This window comes from Schistocerca serialis, chromosome 11, assembly GCF_023864345.2.
Source record: "Schistocerca serialis cubense isolate TAMUIC-IGC-003099 chromosome 11, iqSchSeri2.2, whole genome shotgun sequence".
NCBI classification, from domain to species: domain Eukaryota; kingdom Metazoa; phylum Arthropoda; class Insecta; order Orthoptera; family Acrididae; genus Schistocerca; species Schistocerca serialis.
The window spans coordinates 64785513-64812603 of NC_064648.1; the positions used below are offsets into that span (position 1 = coordinate 64785513).

At 38.0% G+C, this 27091-nt stretch overlaps 1 protein-coding gene across 1 annotated transcript in view; it reads left to right on the plus strand.

Annotated features, from left to right (window-relative positions):
- Positions 1-27091, plus strand: part of LOC126427264 (uncharacterized) — a 121088-nt gene that overhangs the window by 75816 nt on the left and 18181 nt on the right. Inside the window, exon 7 of the mRNA XM_050089517.1 lies at positions 4114-4151. Coding sequence (XP_049945474.1) covers positions 4114-4151 — 38 coding nt within the window. The remainder of the gene's footprint in view (positions 1-4113; positions 4152-27091) is intronic.

Consider the following 27091-nt stretch of genomic DNA (forward strand, 5'->3'; position numbering starts at 1 on the left):
CCATTGTAAGAGGAGTTGAGTACAGGGTAATAGGAACATGATAAATAGTGGTTAATTAAGTGAAAGCATTTTTTAAATGTGTTCAGGAGGATACTGTGTGAACAGGTGGTGTACTTGAGGCAAAATAAATAATTAAAAATAGCGAGAATCAGGAATACAAAATAAAAATTTACGTTGGGTAGACACTACTTTTTATCTAACAAGGTGGCAGATTGTGCAACAACTAAAAACAGAGAGAAATATTACAAACATTTCCAGACTTCTTTAATTGTAGATGTATTTAATGAAACAAAGATTGCTCAGTGAAAATAATAGAAGACTGGGATACACACTTTTTTTTTTTTTCCTCAAACAGTTTGGTGCTCACAGTTAGTACTTACAGAATTATTTACAGTAGGGGTAAATTTTCGTTGGTAATTTTTGTCTAATAGTCACTTGCAAGTACTTTGTGTAAATGCCTGAGAATTTTGCAAGAGCAGATGTCAGAAGCATTTATGCACAGGAGAGTGAGTGTCTGTGAGGGCTCAGAGATCTCCCTCTGTGAGATTTTTCCATTGTAGTTCTACATGTGAAGGAAGAGGTTCTTATGGAAGATGCGAGTCTGCAGCTGCATTTTTATACTTTCAGTGCCAAAGAAAATACGTAAAAGACTGTTTGTTATGTTGGGTAAGAGTGAATTAAGCAGCAAAATGATTTTGGAGCATTGCGGTGCTTTTGATCAAAGATCCACATCAATATTGAAATTTTATGAGAATGGCAGCTATGGAGATGGAAGAAATATTTCTAAATTCTGTATAAATCCATTAGTGTTAAATGCAGACTGCTTTTGTCACTAATATTTCTTGCATCAGGTGTGTTTACACTCTTAATATGTGGTAAAGTGACAATTATGATGAAATAAATTTGCATAAGATTTCATCAAATACCCATACTTCTTCAAAGGCCAAATAAGGTAGATGTCAGATAAATAAAGCATTTCCAGACACACATTTATTTGAATTTTTTTCTTGCATATACTTAGGAAACCACTCATAAATTCCTGAATGTCTGTTCTTCAGCACCCTTTATAATCAACAAATACCGCCATGTTATATAAAGTTGTAAATACAGCTATATTACTTGAAGGTAAATGTCATTTTTCAGACTTCCAAAATAATTTCTTTTGAACATAACTTCACTTGTTTCTGTGTTATAGAACTACTTGTTCAGTTTCTTTAGATTGTTGATATTCCGGTACTTCTGTGGAGGTGTTATACAGTGTAAAAATTTGAGCCAAAAACTTCGCTTCTTATCTCAGTTCATGTAGTCCAATAGCTGTACACTCCATAATAGTGGCCTTTTCTCATACAAACTAATTAAAACCACAGTTTTTCCTAAATCCAACTCTTGGCAGCTTTCTTCATTATGGTTTTTGCTGAAACATTGCTGATGTCCATTCACAGTGCTTATCTGTAGTGACTGCAGTCTCAACTGTCCAAACAATGCTGTTACATATTTATAGAATGTCTGGTTGGTGTGGGAAGTGCATTGCTTTATCATTCATATTTTCATATTAATGTGGGATCGAGACATTTCAGTGACAGGTTTCTTTTTCCAATCTTAAATAATATGTCTGCCATGTGTTAGTAAGTTATTTGCTGCACAGCATTGCATAAGTCTAGAACTGTTGAAATGGACTAACTGCTGTTGAATTAATATGGGACTTTGTTTTGGTTTCAAACTTATAAATGTGCATTCTACATCAGTTATACTGTTAATATTGATGAACTCCAGAGATTGCTTAGCCTAAAAAAAAATGAACAGTGTCTCCTCTATTGTAAAGGATTAACCCCAAATCCAGTGACAGACTTTTGCAGGGTATTCTAGGATATTTTCTAATTACAGCAAGCTTCCAATAATCTGGATTAATGGGGACCAAAATGCTTATGACTATACTAGAAACTACTATTCACTACATTTACAAAGCATGATATTTGTCACATTAAACTTTTAACTGAAGCATTTCTCACTGAAAATGGACAACTAATCCACAAAGTTACTCTTCAAACACACTGTGTACTCTGTCACTGGCTTTCAATTCACTTGTGAGAAATAGTCTACATTCCATGGTTTTGTTCACTTTTTTCCTGTTTATGGTTCTCATTTTCCATAGTGTGAAAACATAGGTATAGTCAAAAAAATCTCTTCCCTTAACTCTCAGCATGTCTTCAAAAGGCTCATCTTCACTCACTTCATACCAAACTCACTTTGTTTACTAGATCTGTATCACTTAATTGATAGAATCCTGGCTCACAACCATTACTATTGGACAGTTTGTGGAAATTTTTTGTGGTCCACTTGCTCACAACTGGAAATCAGTATTCTGTTGGAAAATATTCATTCTAATTAAAAAAGAATAATTCAGGCTTTGTATGTTACCTTTTCAAAAATTTTGCATAATTACTCTGCACCCAAGTAATCAGGAGCTAGCTGCATTTTCATGTAAGAGAGCTATTCTCTCCAGCTGCACATTGCAGAGAAACTGCATTTCTTTGGGTTTCTTACACCTGTTCATTTCTGTATCTGTATTGCAATGAAAATATCTGGATGACAAATGTGCTGTGTATCTTCTTTAGAAACAAACTTATTCTGTTTACTTACAATGCTTGCTGTTGACAAGCTTAATTTCTTTCTCACTTCATCTATAGCCTTGCATACAGTTTTTCTCAATTTTCTTCTTCTCCCTCTTCTTTTTTGTGATAATGTACAATAATGCTGATGTACTATGTGTAACTAAATTTCCTACACAGGTTCTGAGAACAGGTTCCTTGCACCAAAACAAGAAAAAGAGTCCAGAAACATGGGCTCTGAAATGCTTATCTTAAGAGCTATGAGCACCTGATCAGTAGAAGAGGATACCTTTTTCAGCATGGATTTCAATGGTTTCCATGCCATGGCTATTAAGAATTTTGTGCAGTGCAGATGTGGATTTTGATATGTTGTTGATACATATTGCTTGAATCAATTTGAAAGGCTATTTTCTGGTAAATTTGGTACAATGGATCTGTGGTCACTACTGGCTCTTTACAGACTAATATTGTGGTTAAGATTTATTTGGTTTGTTACCCCAATTTGATTCTGAGAAAATGCCATTAAGCAATTATCCCAAAACAATTGCTGAGCTTAAAACTACCATTCTGGAGGTCATTAACAACACTGATGTTCCAACACTTCAGTGGGTCATGCAAAATTTTGCAATTCGTCTGTGCCACAGCATCGCCAAGGATGGCAGAGATATTGAACATGTCATAACCTAAATCCGAATATCTGTAATGACGTTTACATGTTGAAGAAGGTGTCTGTATGCCATTGTTGGTAACTAATTCACGTTTTTTCATATAGCTCAATAATTGTCACCCTGTATGTGTATCGAATTTGAAACAATAGTTTACATTTTCAGGAAGATGAGCAAGCATAAGCTGGAAGCTACCTGCAGATTAAAAAAAGTATGTTTGACTGGGCCTTGAAACTTTTCCCTTGTGTTCCATGGTCTGGTACAAGTTGTGCCTAGAAGTTTCAAAACAGAGCGTGCGCGCACTCACGTGCACACACACACACACACACACACACACACACACACACACACACGCGCACACACACACACCGCTACAGAGTGAAAGCTTCATTCTGAAAACCAGTGGACGTTTGGTAGCCTCCCTCTATTTCATGTGGTAATATAAATGTGATAGTGTGCACGTCCTTCTAAATTACCACGTGTGATACTTTCCATGAGAATGTATTACTGATTGACAATAAAATTCGTCTTTAGGCATATGTGAGCAGACATGAATCTAATATACAGTTTGAGAGCACTTTTTTCTCTGTGGATGTGATGAAGTACTGTACCACTCAAATTTTTGGTGTGTATCTGTGATGGAAGTAATTTTTAAAAACTTTTTGCATGCATTCTGTGTCCTCTAAAAATTGCAACATAATTTAAGTGCACATAACAAGTAGGCAGTGTAATTCATATTTATTAATTGAGTCTAAATAGTAGTAGAGTGCTGTTTGTATTATTTCTTTACTGCCATACATTTTTCATCCATTGCATAATAATATAATGAAATATTTCAGGAGGGAGCATCGGAAGGAAGCGTACCAGGCAGTATACGGTAAGGACGTCATTATACACCTTATGTTTGTTTTTGAGAAGTACTGATTTCTATTGTCTCATGGGAAATCGGATGCAAAATACAGATTATTTAAATTACTTATTGCTTTGTCAACAAGCAGCTATGTTACAAGGCAATATGATCCATAATATGAAGGTTGGTCATAAATTAATCTCTAATTGGCAATGGGAAGTAGACAAACACTTCTAGCTTCATGGCACTTGCAGGTTGCAAAGGCATACTTTGAAAAGCACATTGTCAGCTCCCTGTTCTGTTCATCAATCTGTAAGCAATAAGGAGTTGAAATGAATGGTGTTATTGCATATCTGCCAGTTGAAAGGTATGTCTTGTCGTTTACTTTCTGCTGAGATTCATGGTCAGTTATGTTTTGTATATGGTGATGGGGTTGTAAGTGATGGTGCTGTGAAGGAGTTGTGCTGAAATTTCAAGGGTGATCATAGAGATATGCATGATCATCATGGTCAGGGAAGACATTCACATGTGAGTGATGAACGTGTGCAGCATGTTGATGGAATTTTGTGTGCAATATGTTAGTGCACAGTTTCTGAAATTCCTGATGAAATGACTCAGATTTGAAAAGCAAACCTTATTAACGTCAGAGAGAGGTTAATTTATCATAAATTTTATGCAAGGTGTCTATCAAAATATCTGACAAATGTCCACAAAACCGAAACAGTGTGTTCATCCTTGACATTCTATCAATAGTGCCATGCAGAGAGGCAATTCTGAACAAAATCATGATTGGCATGAGACATGGATGAGGTACATAAATCCTGGAACTAAGGAATAGTCCAAATAGTGGATGCACATTCATTCTCTCAATAAGACCAAAAATTCTGGAAGATGCTGTCAAATTCTATAATGATGTCCACAGTTACTTAGTATTGTAAACGAATTTTCACAACCAATTTTGTTAGGATAATGCATGAGAATACTGTGAGAGACTTGAAATTCTCCAAAAGCATCACATCATTAATAAAGGAACCAACAATGTTTGACCCCATACTGCAAATTAAATGAAGGAAAACTCACATTTTTGTCTGGAGGTTTTTCGACATTCTCCCTATAGTCCAGACTAGACACCAAGCAGTTTACACATCTTTTACGCCAAGCAGTTTACACCTCTTTTCAATGATGAAGGCCTAACTGGCTGCACAGCACTCAGTGATTGTTGATGAACTGTGGAATGCTGTCAACAACTGGCTGGAATGAAATACCAGGTAGCTCCATTCTTTGATGAAGGCATAAAGAAGCTTGTGTCATATATGACAAACATGTGAGTGTTGGTAGCGACTGTTGAGAAGTAATGTCAACAGGTAAGTACAAATTTTATATTAAAAATGATCTAATTTTTTTCTTTTCTTTAAATAGCCAATCAGAGAATAATTTACAAACAGCCCTCTTACATTTATATGTGGAATTAGTGCTTCATGAGCATCAAGTTTCGACATACTGCTCACCTGTTTTTGATGTTGCATTTGGTTTTATGTATCATGATGTTCCAGAGCTTGATGAAATGAAATGATGTTCTAGAAACTGATACTCTAAAGTGTAGTGCCGAGTGATGTATTGCAAATGACAGCTAAATTTGAGTGTGTTTCCTCTCACTTTATTTGCAATAAAATGTTGTGGATGGCCAGTTCCAGTTCCACAGATCACATTTAGTGCAGGTAAAGAGACATGTACATCCACCTTGATAAATGTACTCAGAAGAGAACAAAGTCAAGCATTAGTTAGACATGGTGTTTGTCGAACTTCACTGTACCATAACAAGCAGTGACAGACTCATGAGAGGAACAGTGCACGTGAAAATACTTGTAGCACAATCACCAGAATTAATCACATTGTCCAGTAAATATTAGTGACCAAACATTGACATTTTAGGTTATAGATACAATATTTAGGTGTCACACAGCAATGTCAAATCACAGATTCTCACATGAAATATTTGGCATTGGATATGTATACATTGGAAGGATTGGGCATGGAATGGGTATCCAGATTGGTGCGGTTAAGTAAGTGAAAAGTTGGCCAGTTTCCAAAAAGAACTCTGAAGGATTTATTCCATAAATGGGCCACCTAGGGGGAAGAAAACCACTGACTAGAGGGGTTGCATCTGAGACCAAAATGTTTTGGGTGGCTTTTGAGAGCAGAAGAGGTATGTGTTAGCTGGCCAGCCACCAGCAAGCAAGAGATAGTAGCATCTTCACTCATTCTCATGTGTGCCTGCACCACATGACCCACTCATGGCACCCTACCAGCCAATGAGGGTGAACAATTCCTTATTATGAGAACCTTAAAAAGTCAGCATCATGTGCTGAAGCCATGGGAGAATGTGGGCAATCTGCACAGCATCCAAGATTGCAACAAAGAATTAAGAACTCTCAATAAAAAGTTTTGAAAAATATACTTCCTCTTCCCTTTCCACACTGGTGGGCCCTGCGTATTCCTTCCCCCTTGTGCAGGAATCAAGTATAATTTTTTTTAAATTTCTTAGCAAAATTCAGTGATGGAAAGCTATGACTCCCTTAATAGGGAGCACGGGAACAAGGCCCTATGAAGTAACATGGGTGGAGAGGTATTATTATTTCATTTAAAATAATGTTGCAAATGCCAACATTTTGAGTGTATCACCAACTATTGTTACGTGCTGGCATTGTGTGCATTGTGTGTCAAATGCAGTGACAATGCCAATTAAGGCTGTCCCCAACCAGAAATTGTACACCCAGAATACACTAATTGCCATGGAGAACACATTGCCCTCTTTCATGGGTCCAAAGTATACCAGTCACTTGCTACCACTACCAACCTCCCTCCCTCCCTCCCTCCCTCCCTCCCTCCCTCCCTCCCTCCCTCCCTCCCTCCCTCCCTCCCTCCCTCCCTCCCTCCCTCCCTGCCTGCCTGCCTGCCCTACACACACACACACACACACACACACACACACACACACACACACACACACACCACCACCACCACCACCACCACCACCGCCACCCATTACCAAATCAAGATTCCTTGATGCCTCAGGACGTCATATTAAATGATCCATGCTTTTATTCAGGTTGTAAAAAAAGATCGTTACTTCCCAAATGGATTCAGTACCTCCTCAATATCTCATCAGTAGTTTCACCATTCTTCTGAAGCACCACGTGTCAAAAGCACCTATTTTCTTCTCGTTTGAACTGTTTATAGCCTACGTTTCAGTTCTATACAAGGTTACCCTTGATGTAAATACTTTCAAACATTTAAATTTATATTCGATGTAAACTAGTTCCTCATTTTCAGAAATGTTTTTCTCGCTCATGCACCCTGCTTTTTCTATTCCCTGTACTTCAGCCACCTCCACTTGTTTTGCTACCTCAATAACAAAACTCATCTACTACTTTTAATGCCCGATTTCCTAACTTAATTCCCTCAGAATCATCTGGTGTAATTGAGATACATTTCATTATCCTTATTTTACTTCTGTTGATATTTATAACCTCTTTTCATGACATCCATTCAGTTCAACTGTTCCTGTAAGGCTTTTGCTATTACTGACAGAATTACACTGTCTTCTCCAATATTTTGTGTTTTTATTTATTTTTCTGTTAACTTAAATTTCCTTTGCAAATTTCTCCTTTGTATCCTTGACTGGTTGCTCACTGCACAATTGAATAATGTCAGGAATTGACAACGCTCTCTACCTACCTTCTCAACAACCCTTCATGTCTTTCCATCACAGTCTGGTTTTTATAGAAGTGGTAAATAACCTTTCAGTCCCTGTATTTTATCCATGCTACCTACTGAATTTCAGTGTGTCTTGTAGTCAACATTGTCAAATCTTTCCTCAAAATCAATGAATGCTAGAAATGCAAGTTTGCCATCGTTAAACATACCTTCTGAGAGAGGGCCCGTCTTGGGTCATGTGTTCCGACATTTGTCTGGAATCGAAACTGATCTTCCCTGAGCTCAGCTTCCATTAGTCTTTTTTTCTTTGATACTTCTGTAAATAATTTGTGTCAGTATTTTGCAACTATGACATATTAGACCAATTGTTCGATAATAGTCTCATCTATCAGCAATTACCACCTTTAGCATAGGATATTACACTCTTCTCGATCTGAGAGTATTTTTCCTGTACCACTAATGTTGTGTACCCAGTGGAATAGTTTTATTGTAGTGTTTTCTGCCGAGCCTCTCAATAATTTTGAGGAAATGTCATTTGCTCCAAATGCCTTGTTTAGATTTATGTGATTCAGTGTTCCGTCAATTCAATTCAGTATTTCATTTGTTGTCAAAGGACTTTGATAATCTATCACCAATGATAATCTATCACCAAAACAGCTGTCAATATTAACTCTTACAGTAATAATTCTTAACCAAAGGGATTTTGCTCCAACAAGAATTTGCATTATGTAGCATTTGTAATGAGGTGCACTTGTATGTGGGGTCATAGGGTGTCAATGCAGTTAACATATAGTTTTGCAAATTTTTCCCTTTCAAACATTAAGTATGAGTTATAATGATGCAACAGTCAACTGCTGTTGAAATATGTCCAGCAAATGAGATTTTCAGTTTTTGGTACATCTAAGAGAAAAAGATAATTACAACAGCTTTTGAAGAGTTGGACAACCCAAACAATTCCCCCCACTCTTATTTTATGAAAGCTATTCATAGGTAGGATGTAGCTTCGCCCCTTAGTTACCGAAATGCAAATGTAATTCACTGGCCTATTAATTTTGCTAACTAGGTGACTACTTGCTCCATATCTTTCAAAAGCACATAAGAGATGCACAAGATACTGTTTATTCATGGAAGCATTTTTCCTGCCACTAGCTGGAAACATGACAATATCCCTGAATGTATTTGACAGCACTGTGATCTTTACTTATTATTTTCTTATCATCATGATTAAATATTCTGACTGGCTCTCACTTAAGTAACGGTAACACAGTCATAGAATTTGGTTTTGAGTCCAGGCAACTCGTTCTAGCCTGAAACTACAACTGCTCTCATCTTTTACATTTCAAACTGTCCACCTTGCCTGCCTCTGGGGCAAAGAGAGATCATTGTCAGCTAGCTCAGTGGTAAAATCTACACCCTTCAAAGGGAAGACTGTGGTAGCTGTTAGCTGAAATCTCGCTGGAGACAAGATTTTTACTTCTCTTTAACAAAGTAACACTCAGGCATATTGACAGTCACTAAAAATATTTTTAGAGAATTTCTCCCTCAAAAGTTTCCTTTTTACTTTCATTCAGTACCATGTAGATCTAAAGATGAAAAACCTACAGATTTGCACAGTTGTTATTGCTGCTTTAAGTGAATAATACTAAAAAGAATGTTATGAATATAATAGAGGGAAACATTCCTCGTGGGAAAAATATATCTAAAAACACAGATGTTGTGACTTACCGAATGAAAGTGCTGGCAGGTCAATAGACACACAAACAAACACAAACATACACACGAAATTCAAGCTATCGCAACAAACTGTTGCCTCATCAGGAAAGAGGGAAGGAGAGGGAAAGACGAAAGGATGTGGGTTTTAAGGGAGAGGGTAAAGAGTCATTCCAATCCCGGGAGCGGAAAGGCTTACCTTACGGGGAAAAAAAGGACAGGTATACACTCGCGCGCACACACACACATATCCATCCGTGCGGATGGAGAACTTCCATGCACTAATTTTTATTTACTTGACAAACCCTATTTTCAGGGCTATATTTTATTTGGACTAATGGATCTATGCAGATATTTGTAAAAACGACAATGACATATCATTCCATATTAATGTAATACTGCCGCCTTCTGAAGAAGATAGATTTAAATCTGTCGAAACCTAGGTAAAGATTACTTTATCCATTGCAACTGGTGGCTGTTTTTAATCTTATTACGTGGAACCGTTGCTGTTGCACAGCTATGTTTAAAATACTGATAATTGCGTCACTAAATAAGCTTCATGTTTGCAGTACACATAAGACATAAAGAAATAGCTGCAACAGCATCTGAAGACTGGGGCTGTACAAATAATACCTCCTGCCCTTCAGTTATGATTTTTGAGTTGCAATTGATGAGTCTGGATATTGTTTTTTTTATAAGTATGCTTGATATCAAAATCTAAGTTACAAAAATGTTAAAATTCATTGGGCTATACTTCAGATATTTCAGCTGCAAGTTAATGTGATAGAAGTAGACTTCACCATGTCCTCAAAACACCATCTTCCCAACTGCTAGCCAGCTCAGCACATCAGCTTAGAGAAAGTATTTCTCCATTCGCTAGTCTAATGATGAATTGACAACATTGTGCAATATGAATGGCAACAATGTGATCATGATTTACTTCCTGTTGTGGTTCATAACTGTCCTGTTAAAATCACTTTGTATGTCATTGTCACTACTGATACACAGTGTAAGTGTTTCTCGCTGGAAGTTAATGATTGGGTGTCAGATTTATTATTTGATTCCAGGAAAGTCATTACACACAGAATCTATAACTAATCTCATGTTCAACATTGCTAATCATGTCCATTAAACAACAATACCACAATGAGAGAGAAGTTGCTGCATTAGCTTTAGGGCCGTATCCCGCTAAAGACCTAAACATTTTGTCTGCTTTTTACTTTTCCTGTTGCTGAGCTTTAAGCATTCAGGTTGAGAACCATTAAGGAAATCTTAGCTTCACCATCTTTAGTGTCTTTGCAATTTTGATGTACTACCCCATAGATATAAAGGTGAAAAATTTTAAGAAATTGTGACCTTACATCCTTGTTAAAACATTTGTTTGCTTATACCTAAACTCATCTTAGGTTTTTGTCGGTACACAATTCAGTTGATTGTGTGTGGCATTGAATGATTTAGCTGGGTTTCTTCTTGGATCGACCCACAATCTGAGGTTTGTGTATTTTAGTGGTAATCCTGAAATGCCACTCAGGTAGGATCAAAACTTTTCTAGGCAAGGACCACACTGGGCTCAAAAGTGCAGAATATTCTGGTAATATGTTTTATTAACTTAGACTTTTGTTGTGTGTGTCTCCTGCTAAATTGTAATTCACACACACACACACACACACACACACACACACACACACACACACACACACACACACAATAAAACTATATTGTATGAGTGACAAGCAAAGCCAGAAGTAGCCAAAAAGTTATTATTCAAGATGTGATTCAATTGTATTACAACTGAGCATATTTTCATAGTGTTTCTTGTTGGTTTATTGAATATAACTAAAGAGGATAGGAGAGAAATTAATCAACAATAATGTAGCCCCACATTAATTAAAACTGCCTGACAATGGTAACACAGTTTTTTGATTCTATGCCTGTAGAAAGCTACTGATTTACACTCATGCTCATAAATTAAGGATAATGCTGATACATGGTGAAATAATGCTCTGGTGGGTGGTTTATGGGGTATGACCATGTGGTGCATTTGACCTGCAGTCGTCGCATGGTGGTGCTGGCAGCAGTCCACATATGCAGAGGTGTGTTGGTGCAAGTCAGAGTATGGTGCAGAGAGTAAGTGTGCAGACGTTTTCAGATGTGCTAATGGTGACTGTTTGTTGAAAATGGCTCAAAGAACATATTGATGACGTTATGAGAGGTAGAATACTAAGGCGACTGGAGGGCTGATCAAACATAGCAGGTTGTAGCACGGGCCCTCTGTGTGCAACGAAGTGTGATCTCAAGATTATGGCAATGATTGCAGCAGATAGGAAACACGTCCAGACACTACAGTACGGGGCATCCACAGTGTGCAACACCACAAGAAGGCCGATATCTCACCATCAGTGCCCGCAGACAGCCACGGAGTACTGCAGGTAGCCTTGCTCGTGACCTTACCGCAGCCACTGGAACAGTTGTCTCCAGACACACAGTCTACAGCTGACTGAACAGATATAGTTTATTCATCCGAAGACGTGCAAGGTGCATTCCACTGACCCCGGTCACAGGAGAGCTCGTAAATCCTGGTGTCAAGAACACAGTACATGGATATTGGAACAGTGGTCACAGGTTATGTTCACATACGAGTCCAGGTATAGTCTGAACAGTGATTCTTGTCGGGTTTTCATCTGGCGTGAACCAGGAACCAGATACCAACCCCTTAATGTCCTTGTAAGGTACCTGTATGGAGGTTGTGGTTTGATGGTGTGGGGTGGGATTATGATTGCTACATGTACACCCCAGCATGTCTTTGACAGAGGAACTGTAACAGGTCAGGCGTATCGGGACATCATTTTGCACCAGTATGTCCGCCTCTTCAGGGTGCAGTGGGTCCTACCTTCCTCCTGATGCATGATAACGCACAGCCCCACTGAGCTGCCATCATGGAGGAGTACCTTGAAACAGAAGATATCAGGCAAATGGAATGGCCCACGTGTTCTCCAGACCTAAACCCCATCGAGCACTTCTGGGGTGCTCTTGGTCGACATATTGCTGCATGTCTTCAAACCCCTAGAACACTTCAGGAGCTCCGACAGGCAATGGTGCAAGAATGGGATGCTATACCCAAGCAGCTGCTTGATCACCTGATCCAGAGTATGTCAACCTGTTGTGCGGCCTGTGTACATGTGCATGGTGATCATATCTCTTATTGATGTTGGGGTACATGCACAGGAAACTGGCATTTTCTAGCACATGTGTTTTGGGACGGTTTTCTCAACTTATCACCAATACTATGGACTTACAGATCTGTGTCTTGTGTTCCCTATGTGCCTATGCTATTAGCGCCAGTTTTGTGAAGTGCCACGTTGTGTGGCACCACATTCTGCAATTATCGTTAATTTATGAGCATGAGTGTAGAAACAAAGGCGTCATCAAATCCAGGTTTAATGTACATTTTTGACCGCAAATAAAATTTCTTGATAGTTATTTGATAAGAGGTGAGAAATATAAATGTTGAGGGTGCTAGATCAGAAAAAATGTTCAGTAGGGGTTGCTTTCCACCCAAGTTCCTGACTTGTTACTTCTATGAAGGCAGCAGAGTGTAGATAGGCATTCTCATACAGTAACCACAGTAGCTGCAATTTACTTCGATACTTTTTGTATGTTGAGACAGCCAGGCATCTCAGATATTGAAATGGATGCCAACTGCGATGGGCACACCCGCACACCCCTGGTATGCAGTTCTTAACACAAAACTTCATCTTTGTGCAACTACATATGTTTTCTGTGTATAAAGTTCATACTTAGTGGTTCAAAAAGTGGTTCAGACCCCCATGTGATCATGCTGTTTTATATCTTCAGTTATTGACTTTTTTCCATTTGTTGTCTGTTTCTCTATTTCTGGCGAACATGTAGAGATACTGAGTTGAAATTTAAATAAAATACTGATGTGTACTGTCCCTTGGCAGTGTAAATAATTTAAGCTTATCACTACATCTAAGTATTCTGATAACCACAAACTCACTCATCAAATCCTTTCAATGAACAATGTGCATAAATGTCAGTTCTGGTGGTCTAGCAGTAAAGTACATGGCTGGAAATTGAGAGGCCATGGGACTGATTCTGTCAGGTCACCACTGTCTCTGTTTTCACCTTAATGTAGCCTTAGCATCTGAACGATGTACGGAATCACCAGAAACAACACAATGCAGAGTCCTTTGTTAAATTGTAGCTCCCTTTTCCCTGGCTGCATAACTGGGGTAGGTTAGGAATACCCAACTAACCAAAGTGACGTCCATTGAATAACTTGCACCATGGTGTTGAGCCACACAAAACAATAATAATACCAATAATAGTTATTATTATTATTATTATTATTATTATTATTATTATTATTATTATTGGTAAAGACATTTGAAGTTTGTACATAACTGTGAGTGTGAGTCCTCCGTGCACTTCTCAATATTTTAGGTAATTTTGGCCCAGGTGGACTAAATATATCAATAATCTTCACATAGTATGCTGCATGAAAAGGTCAGTATGTCTTTACCAGGAAATGTGGTTCAAAAACATAATGATGAAAATGTAGTCGATATCTGGCCTTTGCATTTACACTGCATCATATTCATAAGTAAACCATAAAATAATGGATACTTCAGCCCAAAATCACAAGTGAAAAGCAACACTTCCAGTAGAAATTTCTGCAGCCTACCTTGTCTGCAGTTTGTGCAGCCGGGTGTTATGTGATTCTATTTTAATGATAACAAAACCTAGTCAAAAGTATACATTGGGTATCAAAGACAGCTGTTCGGATTAACAATTAAATTAATGTAACCAGCAGGCTGTAATCAGCCTTTAGACAATCAGAATTCTCTTTCTGTGTGCAGCATCCTTCTTTATGACACAATCGTGAGCGAGTGCTCTGTGAAGGTTGGTAGTTTCTTGGAGTGATTCAAGCTTTGCATGCTAAGTGTCTGCATTTGAGTCACACATTAGGTAATCGTTTTTCACACACACACACACACACACACACACACACACACACACACACACACCACTTCACCTGTGGTAAAGCAAGTTGAACAGTGTAGGTTTTCATCATGGTTTCGAATCCATATTAAATATGACATCACTTCTCTACCTGCCTTGGGCATGGATGTGTGTGATGTCCTTAGGTTAGTTAGGTTTAAGTAGTTGTAAGTTCTAGGGAACTAATGACCTCAGAGGTTAAGTCCCATAGTGCTCAGAGCCATTTTGAACCTTCACTACCTCATTTAGGAGTGTCGGTGTAGGTTGGGATATGACAGAGGTGGGTGTCATGCCAGGTAGAAACTCTGCCACCATTACATATCCTTACATGAGTTTTTTGATCGTCATGTAAGGTCACAAGTCACTTATTTCTTATTCCACCTCAATTTGAGATGTTGTAAATATTGGTCTGAACTGGGATTCGAAATCTCTCCTTTAGGTGGGTTTGACTTGTTTGTGACAATTCATTTCCATCATTCTTTTGTTTCCTCAAGTTTCTGAAATTCTCAAGATCTCCATAAAGAGCACGTATCTCAGTTTGAATCCTGGTCTGCCATAAAAATATTCATCATGTCATTTCAGGTTGTAGTACATGCACAGGTGTCAAATGCTTATGATTTTTAACACTTCTCCATGCATTTTCTACAATAACATTTGGTATAGGTTTCGATTCACAGTCAGATATGGATCTTTTCATCATATCGTTTCGTGTTCAACATGCCCCTCTTGGTTACTGGTGAAAAGGAATCTGATAGTTAGTGTCTGTTCATGTGTAGTCAACAGTTATGACATGGGCAGGGTTTGCCTCTCATTCAGCACAGAAATTAACGTCATGTTATGTCCAATTCAGATATGTGAACATCTCGCCACTGGTGAAATAACCCGATTTTGAAAGTCTATTTGTCGCCAGAAGTCTATGACAATAGGTCAAATCCCAGTAAGGCAAAACCTTTTGGTTTCGTCCTTTTATTTTCAGTAATCTCGATATTGGTGAAAATGTAAGATTTCTAACATTTGATTGTGCTTAGTTAACAATCCAATTAGTTGCTGGGTTTGAGTCCCCATCCAACACAAAACATTATGCCATGTCATTTCAAATTCAAACCAGTGCACACTTTGTTACTTGTGATTGAAAGCAGATTTAATACCTTTCGTGGTCAGTCAAGAGGCACAACAGTAGCTGGATCAAGGTCCTGGGTCCCAGTCCAATACAAAAATGTTTGTGATGAAATTTCAAGTTGAACTTTGTTTTTTGAAAAGCCTCTTACTGTAATAAATATGAGTTTACAAGCGTCATGACTATGTCACCTCTAATGACAAGTTTTCTGATATTTGCATTATCGTAATATTAATTTGCCTCTAGATTGATAGCTATAAATAGCTATCTGTTGTGGTCTCTTATAGTAACGATTTTCTGTAGTCCAATGACTGTACAGAAAAGAGAGCAGAGGACTTGCGAGATAGTTACATTATGTGGGTTGCATACAAATGCAATTAATTTCGTTCAGTCACTTTTGAGTGAGTTAGCCCATGATTGCCTGGCTATCAAGTGTCCTCAGCACAGTCTTATTCATCACATGGTGTCTTTCGCTTTCATGTTGAAGGAACATTCTGCAGAGATTTTCTGTGGTGTATGCAATTTGTTGAGAAGCATTTTCATACTGAACTATGTTGAGATTGCACTAGTTCACAAGTACAGAAAATCTCAGTTTTCTTTTCTGCAGCTTTTCTGTTCCATTGAGATGTGCCTTATCACCTTTCTGTTGATTTTTTATGTTGGGCATAAATGAAGAAATATACATACACACATCTGGCCTAGCTTTTAACTGCACAAAACAAATATTGGCTAAAATATTACACTAAGAACGCAAGTGCACAGATAAATAGGCATCTGTAGACTGCCAGCATAACTAGCCATCTGAATGACTGCCAGCCACTGAAAAAATGTGGTCTGTTACATTTTTAGACCCACACTTGGTACAAGGCACAACTGACTCTGACATTAAATATTTCCTCATCTACAATGTTGTATGTACTTATCAAGTGTCAGAACATTAATTCTACTTGAAGGTTACAAACGTATGCCAACAACACATGTGATGCTTGTGTCAAGTGTTTCAGTGATTTACCTTCATCTAAAGTACATAAACATTGTTACCATTTCTGTCTGAAAACATGTTACTGGTGGTTTTTAGAATGAGGTAATGTCACTAGATTTTTTACAAGTTTTTGGTAATGCTTCACCTTAGCAAGTGCCATTTTAGGGGAAGAAGATAATGTATCATTACTCACACTATAAAAATGTAATCTTTTATTTTATGTATTATTTATCACATATTCCATTAACCTTTCTTGTGATAAATCATGAGGATGTGGAACAAGTCATAATTACATAACACAGATATAATAAATGTATTTAAAAGTAACAGAAATGCGATATAAAATGATGAGTAAGCTTCATGGTTAAACTTGAGTCTACGGTATAGCTCAAGTAACCTCAAACAATTACTGAGAGAGAAAATGTAGTACATTGTCCAACTTAAATAGTTGAGTCAGAGCAAAACACATTAAAACATAGTTTTAAGAATATAAGTACCAATGGATAGACAATTTAGAAAAAGTCAGTCATTGCTTTATCTGCAGGTACTCATCAAGAGAGTAGAAGGAATTTCCCATTAGGTATTCTCTTAATTTATGTTTAAAAGTAGGTAAGACATAAATGTGAATTTTAGTGTCTGAAGGAAGAAAGTAGAAAATTCTTGTGGCAGAATAATTAACACCTTTTTCCACAAGACTTAAATCTTTGACTCCTATATAAATCATTTTTTGTCTTAGTATCATGATCATGACATTCACTATTAGTTTTAAAAAGAGTCTGGTTATTAGAAACAAAGATGAAAGAAAATATGTATTGAGAGTTGACTTAATATTTGTAACTTGTGGAACTTGTGGAACATACCTTGGATGAACACTGCTCATGATGCCCACAGCTCTCTTCTGTGCAGTAAATATTTTTTTGGTTAAAGGCTGGTTACCGCAAAATATTATGCCATATGACATGATAGAATGAAAATAACCAAAGTAGGCTGCTTTGATAGTGTCCACATCACCAAAGGGGGTGATTACTCGCAGAGCGTAAGTTGCCACACTTAGCCTTCTATGTAGGTCTAGGATATGCACAGACCAGTTAAACTTGCCGTCAATTAGTTTGCCCAAGAACTTAGCTGATTCACAGCATAGTATATTTAGTTTACAACAGTTTAAGTGGCACACTTCATTTTGTTGCTGAGATGTATGAAATTGCATAAACTGAGTTTTTTCTTCAAGATTTAGAGTTAGTCCATTGCACTTAAACCAGTGTAGGATGTCAACAAGTACAGCATTATATTTATTTTCTAGGTCATTGTTAGTTCGACTTTCAAGCAGAATAGTGGTATCAACAGGAAAATGAGTAAATTTACACTAGGTTCTCTACAAAGTGGGAAATCATTGATGAAGATAAGAAAAAGCAAAGGTCCCAAAATGGACCCTTAAGACACTCCATACTTTAATGTGCCACAATTGATGAGACAAGACTATCAACAACACCATTAATTACACCTTCTGTTTTCTGTTTCGTAGATATGATTCAATCCTCCTACCAGTGCCACTTCTCAAGCCATAAGTATTAGCCTTCTGTAAGAGAATGTTGTGGTTCAGACAGTCAATAGCCTTTCACTAGTCACAGAAGATTCCAATAGCGACATTTTATTATTTATTGACTCTAAAATTTCATTTGTGAGATAATATATATCCTGCTCAGTTGATCTATGCTTTTGGAAGCCAGACTGGTTTCTTTTGAGTGTGTTGTGGTTGCCAAGATGTTCTACAATTCTTGTATACATTAGTTTCTTAAATACTTTCTTGAAACTACTTGGTAATGACATTGGGCAGTAGTTAGATAAATTGGTTTTGTCACCCTTCTTGAAAAGTGGTTTCACAATGTCAAGCCTTAATCTCTCTGGGACAACACCTTGCTGCATAGACTCATTAAAAATGTGACACAGGACTTGACATATATGGTCACTACAGTGGTTTAGAATTTTAGGTGAAACGCTGTCAAAACCTGTGGAATTTTTATTTTTTAAAGACTTGATAGTATTTTTAACCTCAGTAATAGTGACTGGGGCAACACATATTGGGTCATATATGTTGGGATTAGCTCTTTGTAATAAACACACAGCAGCATTTAAGAAACCTGTACAACCTACATTTTCTGCTGCAGTTAAGAAATGATTTTTGAATACGTTGGATACAGCTAGAGGATTATGAATTAACTCATCATTAAAGATTATCTTTATGGTATTAACAGTCTTGTTACTCTTGCCACACTCTCCCTTTATAACATTCCAAACTGTTTATATTTTGTTCTTGGCTTTATCAATTTCAGACTTAATATACAAGCTCCTGGATTTCTTTTTCACCATTTTTCAAATTTTACAATATATTTTATAGTGAGACCTTTCAAGGGGATCATTTGATACTCTCAGTGAGGCATGTAGCTCCCTCTTAGTCCTACAAGAAATTTTAATACCTTCAATAATCTGAGGTTTACTGGAAGAAACCTCATTGTTCTTTCTGCAAGTCTTTTTTGAGAAGGCCATTTCAAACATAGAAGAAATTTATTTAAAAAAAGGTTAAATTTAACATAAACATCTGATGAACTATACACTGGAGCCCAATCTATCTGTGTCAAATGGTAATTAAAGGCAGACATAGTTTCAGTCTTTGTAAGTCCATAGGACCAATAGGTGTGGGAGACTTCATCACACAGTCTAATGTTATTGACTTTAAGAAGTTGTCCATCACGGTCGGACGGGCCATAAATTACTTTGCTTACACTAGCACTGTTGACTCTACTCTTGTCAATGAAAAAACACATCAAAAAAAGCTTTGCATCACCCTGGTTCCCAGAACTCCTGAAGATAGATCGTGACTGGATATTGTATCACAGACGCAGTCCCTTTGACTGTCCAGAGAGGTCACTAAACTGCCCAAAGATGTAAACAACCATTCATGAGCAGCGCCAATTAGATAGAGGGAGCCGGATAGCCGATCAGTTCCAGTCATTCCACCAGGAAGGAGGTACATGGCTCATGTTGTCTGTAGTTCAACAATGCCTAGATGGTCAATACAGCTGTTCGATCACATGCACATTGTTACTTTGTGCGAGGAAGGGCTCTCAACAAGGGAAATGTCCAGCGTCTCTGAGTGAAACAAAGTGATGTCGTTTGGACATGGAGAAGATACAGAGAGATGGGAACTGATGATGCCATGCCTTGCTCAGGCCGCCGAAGGGGTACTACTGCAGTGAATGGCTGCTACCTACAGATTATGGCTGGAGGGGACCCCGACAGCAACACCACCATGTTGAATAATGCTTTTTGTGCAGCCACAGGATGTCGTGTTATGACTCATACTGTGCACAATAGGCTGGATGATGCGCAACTTCACTCCAACATCCATCACGAGGTCCATGTTTCCTACCTTGACACCATGAAGTATGGGCCCAACAACATGCCAAATGGACCGCTCAGTATTGGCATCAATTTCTCTTCACTGATGAGTGTCGCATATGCCTTCAACCAGACATTTGTTAGACACGTGTTTGGAGGCAACCCGGTTGGGCTGAAAGCCTTAGACACTCTGTCCAGTGAGTGTAACAAGGTGGAGGTTCCCTGCTATTTTGGGGTGGCATTATGTGTGGCAGAAGTATGCCACTAGTGGTCATTGAAGGCGCCTTATAATATGTGAATGCCATCCTCCAATCGATAGTGCAACCATATTGGCAGCATATTTGTGAGGTATTAGTCTTCATGGACGACAATTCACGCCCCCATCGTGCACATCTTGTGAATGACTTCTTTCAGGATAACAACATCGCTCAACTAGAGTGGCCAATATGTTCTCTGAACATGAACCCTATCAAACATGCCTGGGATAGATTGAAAAGGGCTTTTTATGGATGACATGACACACCAACCACTCTGAGGGATCTATGCCGAATCGCCATTGAGGAGTGGGACAATCTGGACCAACAGTGCCTTGATGAACTTGTGGACAGTATGCCACAATGAATACAGGCATGTATCAATGCCAGAGCACGTGCTACTGGGTATTAGAGATACCGGTGTGTACAGCAATCTGGACCACCAACCTCTGAAGGTCTCACTGTGTGGTGGTACAACATGCAAAGTGTGGTTTTCATGAACAGTAAAAAGGGCAGAAATGATGTTTATGTTAGTCTGTCTTCCAGTTTTCTGTACGGGTTACTGAACTCCTGGAACCGAGGTGATGCAAAACTTCTTTTGATGTGCGTGTTATCTAAAAGGCTCCCGCAATTTTGTGTAACTCTTAGTGGGCCAGTTAATCGATGTTATTAACAGCCTAATATTGCTTTTTATATGCATTTTAACTGGAGCTATGTGAGGTTATGCACTAACTGAACTTCCGAGAAAAGCTGTAATATTTAACTTCTGGAATTATGTTTCCAAGACTCTATAAAACATTTAAATTGTATTTTGTATAATCTATTAGTAAATAACACCAAGAAACTGATCAGAACACATGATCAAAAAACAGACAACTTAGCCAATGTACAAACCAATTGACTAAACACCATCTTAAGAAGGAACAAAGACGTTTGACTAGATTTTTGTCAAGATAGAGATGAAACATAAACAAAGACTTTGGTGGAAGAAGACAGACATTAGAGGATGATCTCAAAAATACAAACTTTTCACCACCAAAATAAAATTTTATATCAAAATAAGAAACAATTTCGAGTACACACACACACCACACACACACACACACACACACACACACACACACACAGAGTTACAGATCTCTAATTGTGGAGAAAAATCGAACTTTGCACCAAAATAGAATTGTATTATTTCTCAAAATACACATGCTGTGTAACAAGTCATCATGTCAACTGACCATCATTGCCCTACTCAATAGTATCTAAAATGCTTATACTGGAAAACAGTCGCCCTGAAAAATGACTAATACCCTGACATCAGATCACCGTACTGTTTGGCTGACTTTGACATCAAATTAAAGGAGGATTATTGACGAATTTAAGACATGAGAAAAAAATTGTGTCCTTAAGTAATTCTCGCCCACAGATGCATTTTATGCTACAGGGTAGATAGGAATAGCACCCATCTGTGTTTGGCAATGTTACAGAGCCAATATTTGATTAATTTAATGCATGGTACAATGATTGAACTACTCTGAGTGACCTATAAGTTATGTCAATAGTGTCGACAAGCCAGCAATGTGTATTTTTGTAAGTAATGTAGACAGTTTATATGCGGTAAAACATAATTTGAAGTTCCTCCGTGCTGGCCACTGTGACCGAACGATTCTAGATGCCTCAGTCCAGAACCATGCTGCTGCTACAGTCGCAGGTTCGAATCCTGCCCCGGGCATGGATGTGTGTGATGTCCTTAGGTTAGTTAGGTTTAAGCAGTTGTAAGTCTAGGGGACTGATGACCTCAAATGTTAAGTCCCATAGTGCTTAGAGCCATTTTTGAAGTTCCACTATGCCTTGCAAAGTATCAAAGTATGGCGCAGAAGTTGGACTTCGACTGTCAGCAAGTGCTTTAATTTCTCTTGGTTTTCCAATGTGCAAGCCAAGCATATTTTTGTACTGAAGAACTATTAAGTTATATTGGTGCTGCCCCATGTGTTTTACACTTGAAATCTTACCTACTTTGAGAAATAGTTCTTTTGTGCAAAGTTCCAATTTGAGTCCATAATCAGAGATCTGGAACTATTCTTGGTGTGTGTGTGTGTGTGTGTGTGTGTGTGTGAGAGAGAGAGAGAGAGAGAGAGAGAGAGAGAGAGAGAGAGAGAGAGACATAATGATAATTTAGATGTTGGGTATAGGAGATACACCTTTTTTTGTAATTTTTTGGATAAATATTTCTGAAGATGAAGCAAAAGAAATTCAGATTGTATGTATACCATTGAGCATAGCTAAGACTCATGTTTGGGGGTTACATTGAGATTGGGTACTTCATTTCGATACGTGCTAGAATATTCTGCTGTAGTTACTTGGAGACTGGAGAGAGGAGGTGGTGCGGGACATAATTATGTAATGCATTCAAAGTCATTGGTAGCATTATTGCCCTGACATATCGACAACCTAAAGGTTAAAGGTGAAATTTGCGCTATTTGATGTACCTTTCCCACTTACCACCAATTTTTTTGCGTAACTTCATAATTCCCTTAACTTGGGAATAACTACCCAAGGCCTTGAGAAATGCTTTCAGGTTAATGTTACTACTTCTCCTGAAATGTATTTTTTGTAATGTCAGTGGGGACATTCTTTTGTGAGCTCGATATCTAATTTCTTGTAATTTACACAAGCTGCTGCTCTACAGCTGTAGCTCACTCTGCCTCTTGATATTGCTATTTTCTTTCACTGGACAGTGCATTGCCTGTTTCCTTAGAATTCAGAAAATTTTTGCTCAATAACTGTGGTCTGCAGTTTTCTCCATGTGTTTCTTGAACCTTTTGTTTGTACTCTGTTGTCTTTATTTATTTTTATATTTGATGGCATTTATTTTCTAACTATTGGCTAGGTACTATAGCAGCTTGTATACATCTATTATTACAATCTCTCACATTATTTGTGCATAACATGATGAGGATACTATCCACCTATGTTAATATGTCATTAACCAACAACTATATCTCTTCAGTAATATTGTAATGTGTTAGTATATTATATCAAAGTTAAGAATATAGATTATGCTGAACCTCTGTTATTAAAGGTGGATTCTGTGTACTCTGTTGTATATATTTATGGCACTTTAATAATTTTTATCATCTAATCTATAGTATAATTCTATCACTTATCTATAACCATACACAAATGTCTACTGCATGCAATGACCTTGGAAAGATATGTAGATATTTCTACACCTCTCACTCAGTTTCAGGCACTAACTTTATGACAGACTCAAGTCTCTAACTGTAGCAGGCAGTAAATTTTATACCGTTGTATTGTCCTGTGAGGCAATTGGAGAAGTTTTTTTTACATCTGGCCCAAAACCAGGAACCTTCATCCTCATCTTTTCTCCTCAGAACACACTGCTTCATTGTCAGTTTAATCAAAGGTACCTTCCCATGTGGCCATGATCTTGTGACAGGCTTCACACTTATCCTTCAGCAAACTTCCATAATTATTGGGGGGGGGGGGGGGTAGAGGGGGGGGGGAGGGGAGCAGTACCTGAGATGGCCTAGAAAGAATGTGCTTCGCTTTACTCTTCTTATGAGAGCTGGATCATCTTGCATCTGTGCTGCATGTGTCACATTCTTCCAGGTGGTAAGCATTTGGATTTCCTATCACCATTTCACACTGTTATCCTTGCAGTATTGCATTGCATGCATTTTCCTGTAGTATGCCAGTAGCCCTTGTGAGTGGATCTTTGAGAGGTACTACAAGAGTCAGACACCTCTTTGGACCACAGAATTTTGTATATGGACAAAATATTATTAAGAACCAAGGTTCATGCTCCTGAAATGAAGAATTACTTGTTCTGGAGTTCCAATCTCACCAAACAAGTTTTCATCTTGTTTGTATTATATGAAATACCATGTCTACCCATCTGTCTACTGCAATTCTTTTGTGTATTGCATCTAAAATTATTTCCTGCACTTTTTCTGAATTTTCTCTTCATACCCAATAAATGGCTTATCTTTTTCGAATATCCAACTGTTGTATTCACTTGGAGTCATAAACGTATTCCCCACTGCATTCTTCTGAGGGTTAATACCACCACTTCCTGCCTGTTTATGTGCTCTGAATGAAACTTGAGCCATTAGGACGGCTTCATGTTACTGCCCAGATGGTATTCTGTACTGAAGAGAGGCAGCACTGATAGTCATGTTCTTAATTATTGTGTCTTTCAGGCTCTGCTTTGATTTGGTGCGTAAGTCAGGCCGTTGTCGAGATACAGACCAAGACAACAAAACACCTGTTATCTCTTGATTGACATATTTTTTAGTCATGGCCAGTTCACGTTCTAGAGTTCACCCTTCTAGACTACATGAAGTGTTTTATGTACTGTCAGTTGCAGCATGGGCAAGCACTAGCTATGCAATATTGCTAAACCTTCATTACATGTATTCAATGCCTGTTTCTGTGAAATCACATGAAACCATTGTTAGCAGTTGGTCTGCATGTGACTCAACTTCATTAACTCACAGAGTATATCCAGTATTTCAAAAAGGGGCTTCAAATTAATGTCCTAAAAAGTTTGTCTGCAGTCAGCTCCTTGTGGTCCCTCCTTTCTGTAGTTACATCGACAGTTGTACTCTGCAAACCACAGTGAGGTGCATGGCAGATGATACATGCCATTGTAAAAGTATTAGCATTTCATGTTGTTCCATTCATGTATGGAACATGGGAAGAATGATTCTTTGAATGACTTTGTGCATGCGGTAATTATTCTAATCTTATCATCATGATCCCTATATAAGTGATAGGTAGGGGGTTGTTGTATATTCATAGAGTAATCATTTAAAGCCAATTCCTGAAACTTTGCTAACAGACTTTCTTGGGATATGTTACATCTGTTTTGAAGAGTCTCTTTAAATTCAGTTCCTTTAATATCTCTGTGACACTCTCCCATGGATTAAACAAACCTATGACCATTCATGTTGCCCTTCTCCATTTATGTTCAGCATCCCCTGTTAGTCCTATCTGGTATGGCACCCACACATTTAGCAATATTCTAGAAATGACCACACAAGTGATTTGTAAACAATCTCCTTTGTAGACTGGTTGCACTTCCCTGGGGCACACCTGAAATTATTTCTACATCTGACTGACACTATCCAAGATGACATGCTGTGTCCTCCCTTCCAAAAATTCCTCTTTCCAGTCACAAATTTCACTTGATCCCCATATGTTTGTACTTTTGAAAATAAGTGCAGGTGTCGTACTGAGTCAAGTGCTTATTGGAAATCAAGAAATACTGCATCTGCCCGATTACCTTGATCTAAAGCTTTCTATATGTTATGCGAGAAAGTGCAGTTGGGTTTCACATGATCGCTGTTTTCCAGGTCCGTGCTGGTGGGTACTGAGGTGGTCATTCAGTTTAAGATATCTCATTCTGTTTGAGCTGAGACTATGTTCCAAGAATCTACAACAAATTGATGTCAAGGATATTGAATGGTAGTTTTGTGGATTACTTCTACTACCCTTCATATAGACAGATGTTATCTGTGCCAATTTCCAACAACTGTGCACAGTTTTTTGTTCGAGGGAGCTATGATAGATTATAGTTAGAAGAGGGGCTAACTCAGTAGGAAAATCAGTATAGAATCTGATAGGGATTCCAGCAGGCACTGGAGCTTTGCCCAGTTTTCATGATTGCAGCTGTTTCTCAACATCACTGACACCAATGCTTATCTCATTCATCTTTTCAGTGGTACAAGGATTAAATTGGTGACAATTCTCAAGTGTTTTCCTTTGTAAAGGAACATTTGAAAATGGAGCTAAGCATTTCAGCTTTTGCTTTGGTACCCTGAATATAAGTTCCTCATTTCAGCATCTCATTCACTAGGTATTGGACACAAACTTTGGTCCCACTAACAGCCTTTACATACATCCAGAATTTTTTTGGGTTCTGTGGAAGATCACTTGACAGTATTCTGCTATGGTAGCCATTGCTCTCTTGATAGGCAAAGGTGTTTCATTTAGCATCTCTATATCTATAGCCCTATGCTTTATTTTACACCTATGATGCAGTAATCTCTGCGTCTTTAGAAGTTTCATTACAGTTGCCGTATACCATGGATGCTCCCTCCCATTATGAACTGTTTGACTGGGTACATATCTGTCCAGTGTGTGTTCAACTATTCTTTTAAACTTGAGCTAGAGTTCCTCTACATGCTCCTGCCCTGTGCTGAAAGTTTCAAGTTCCTGTTTCATATATGACATTACCGATTTTTTATTTGGTTTATTGAACATTTATATCTTTGTGCTTGTTTTAGTTTTCCTTTGCACTTTGGTTATCATTGTTGCCACAACCGCATCATGGTCACTGATACCGGTTTTGATGTGGACATCCTCAAAGAGGTCAGGTTCATTTATTGCCATTAGATCCAATACATTTCTTTCATGAGTGGGGTTTCTAACTATCTGCTCTAGGTAGTTTTCAGAGAAGGCATTTAGTAAAGTTTCACAGGATGTATTATGTCCATGACTAACAAAACTGTAACTTTCCCAATTAATTGTTGGATGATTAAAGTCTCCACCAGTTATTACAGTAAAATTAGGGGACTTATGAAAAAGGGAACTCAGGTTTTCTGTAAAGCTTTTTTTGTTTCTTTGTTTGCACTCTGTTCTCAAGCTGTCGATTAATCTGTTAAGTTATGCTCCGATTGTTTTCTCAGCCAGAACAAACATTTACACTACAGTATGCACAAATGTGTACTTGCCTGTTCTATTTCAC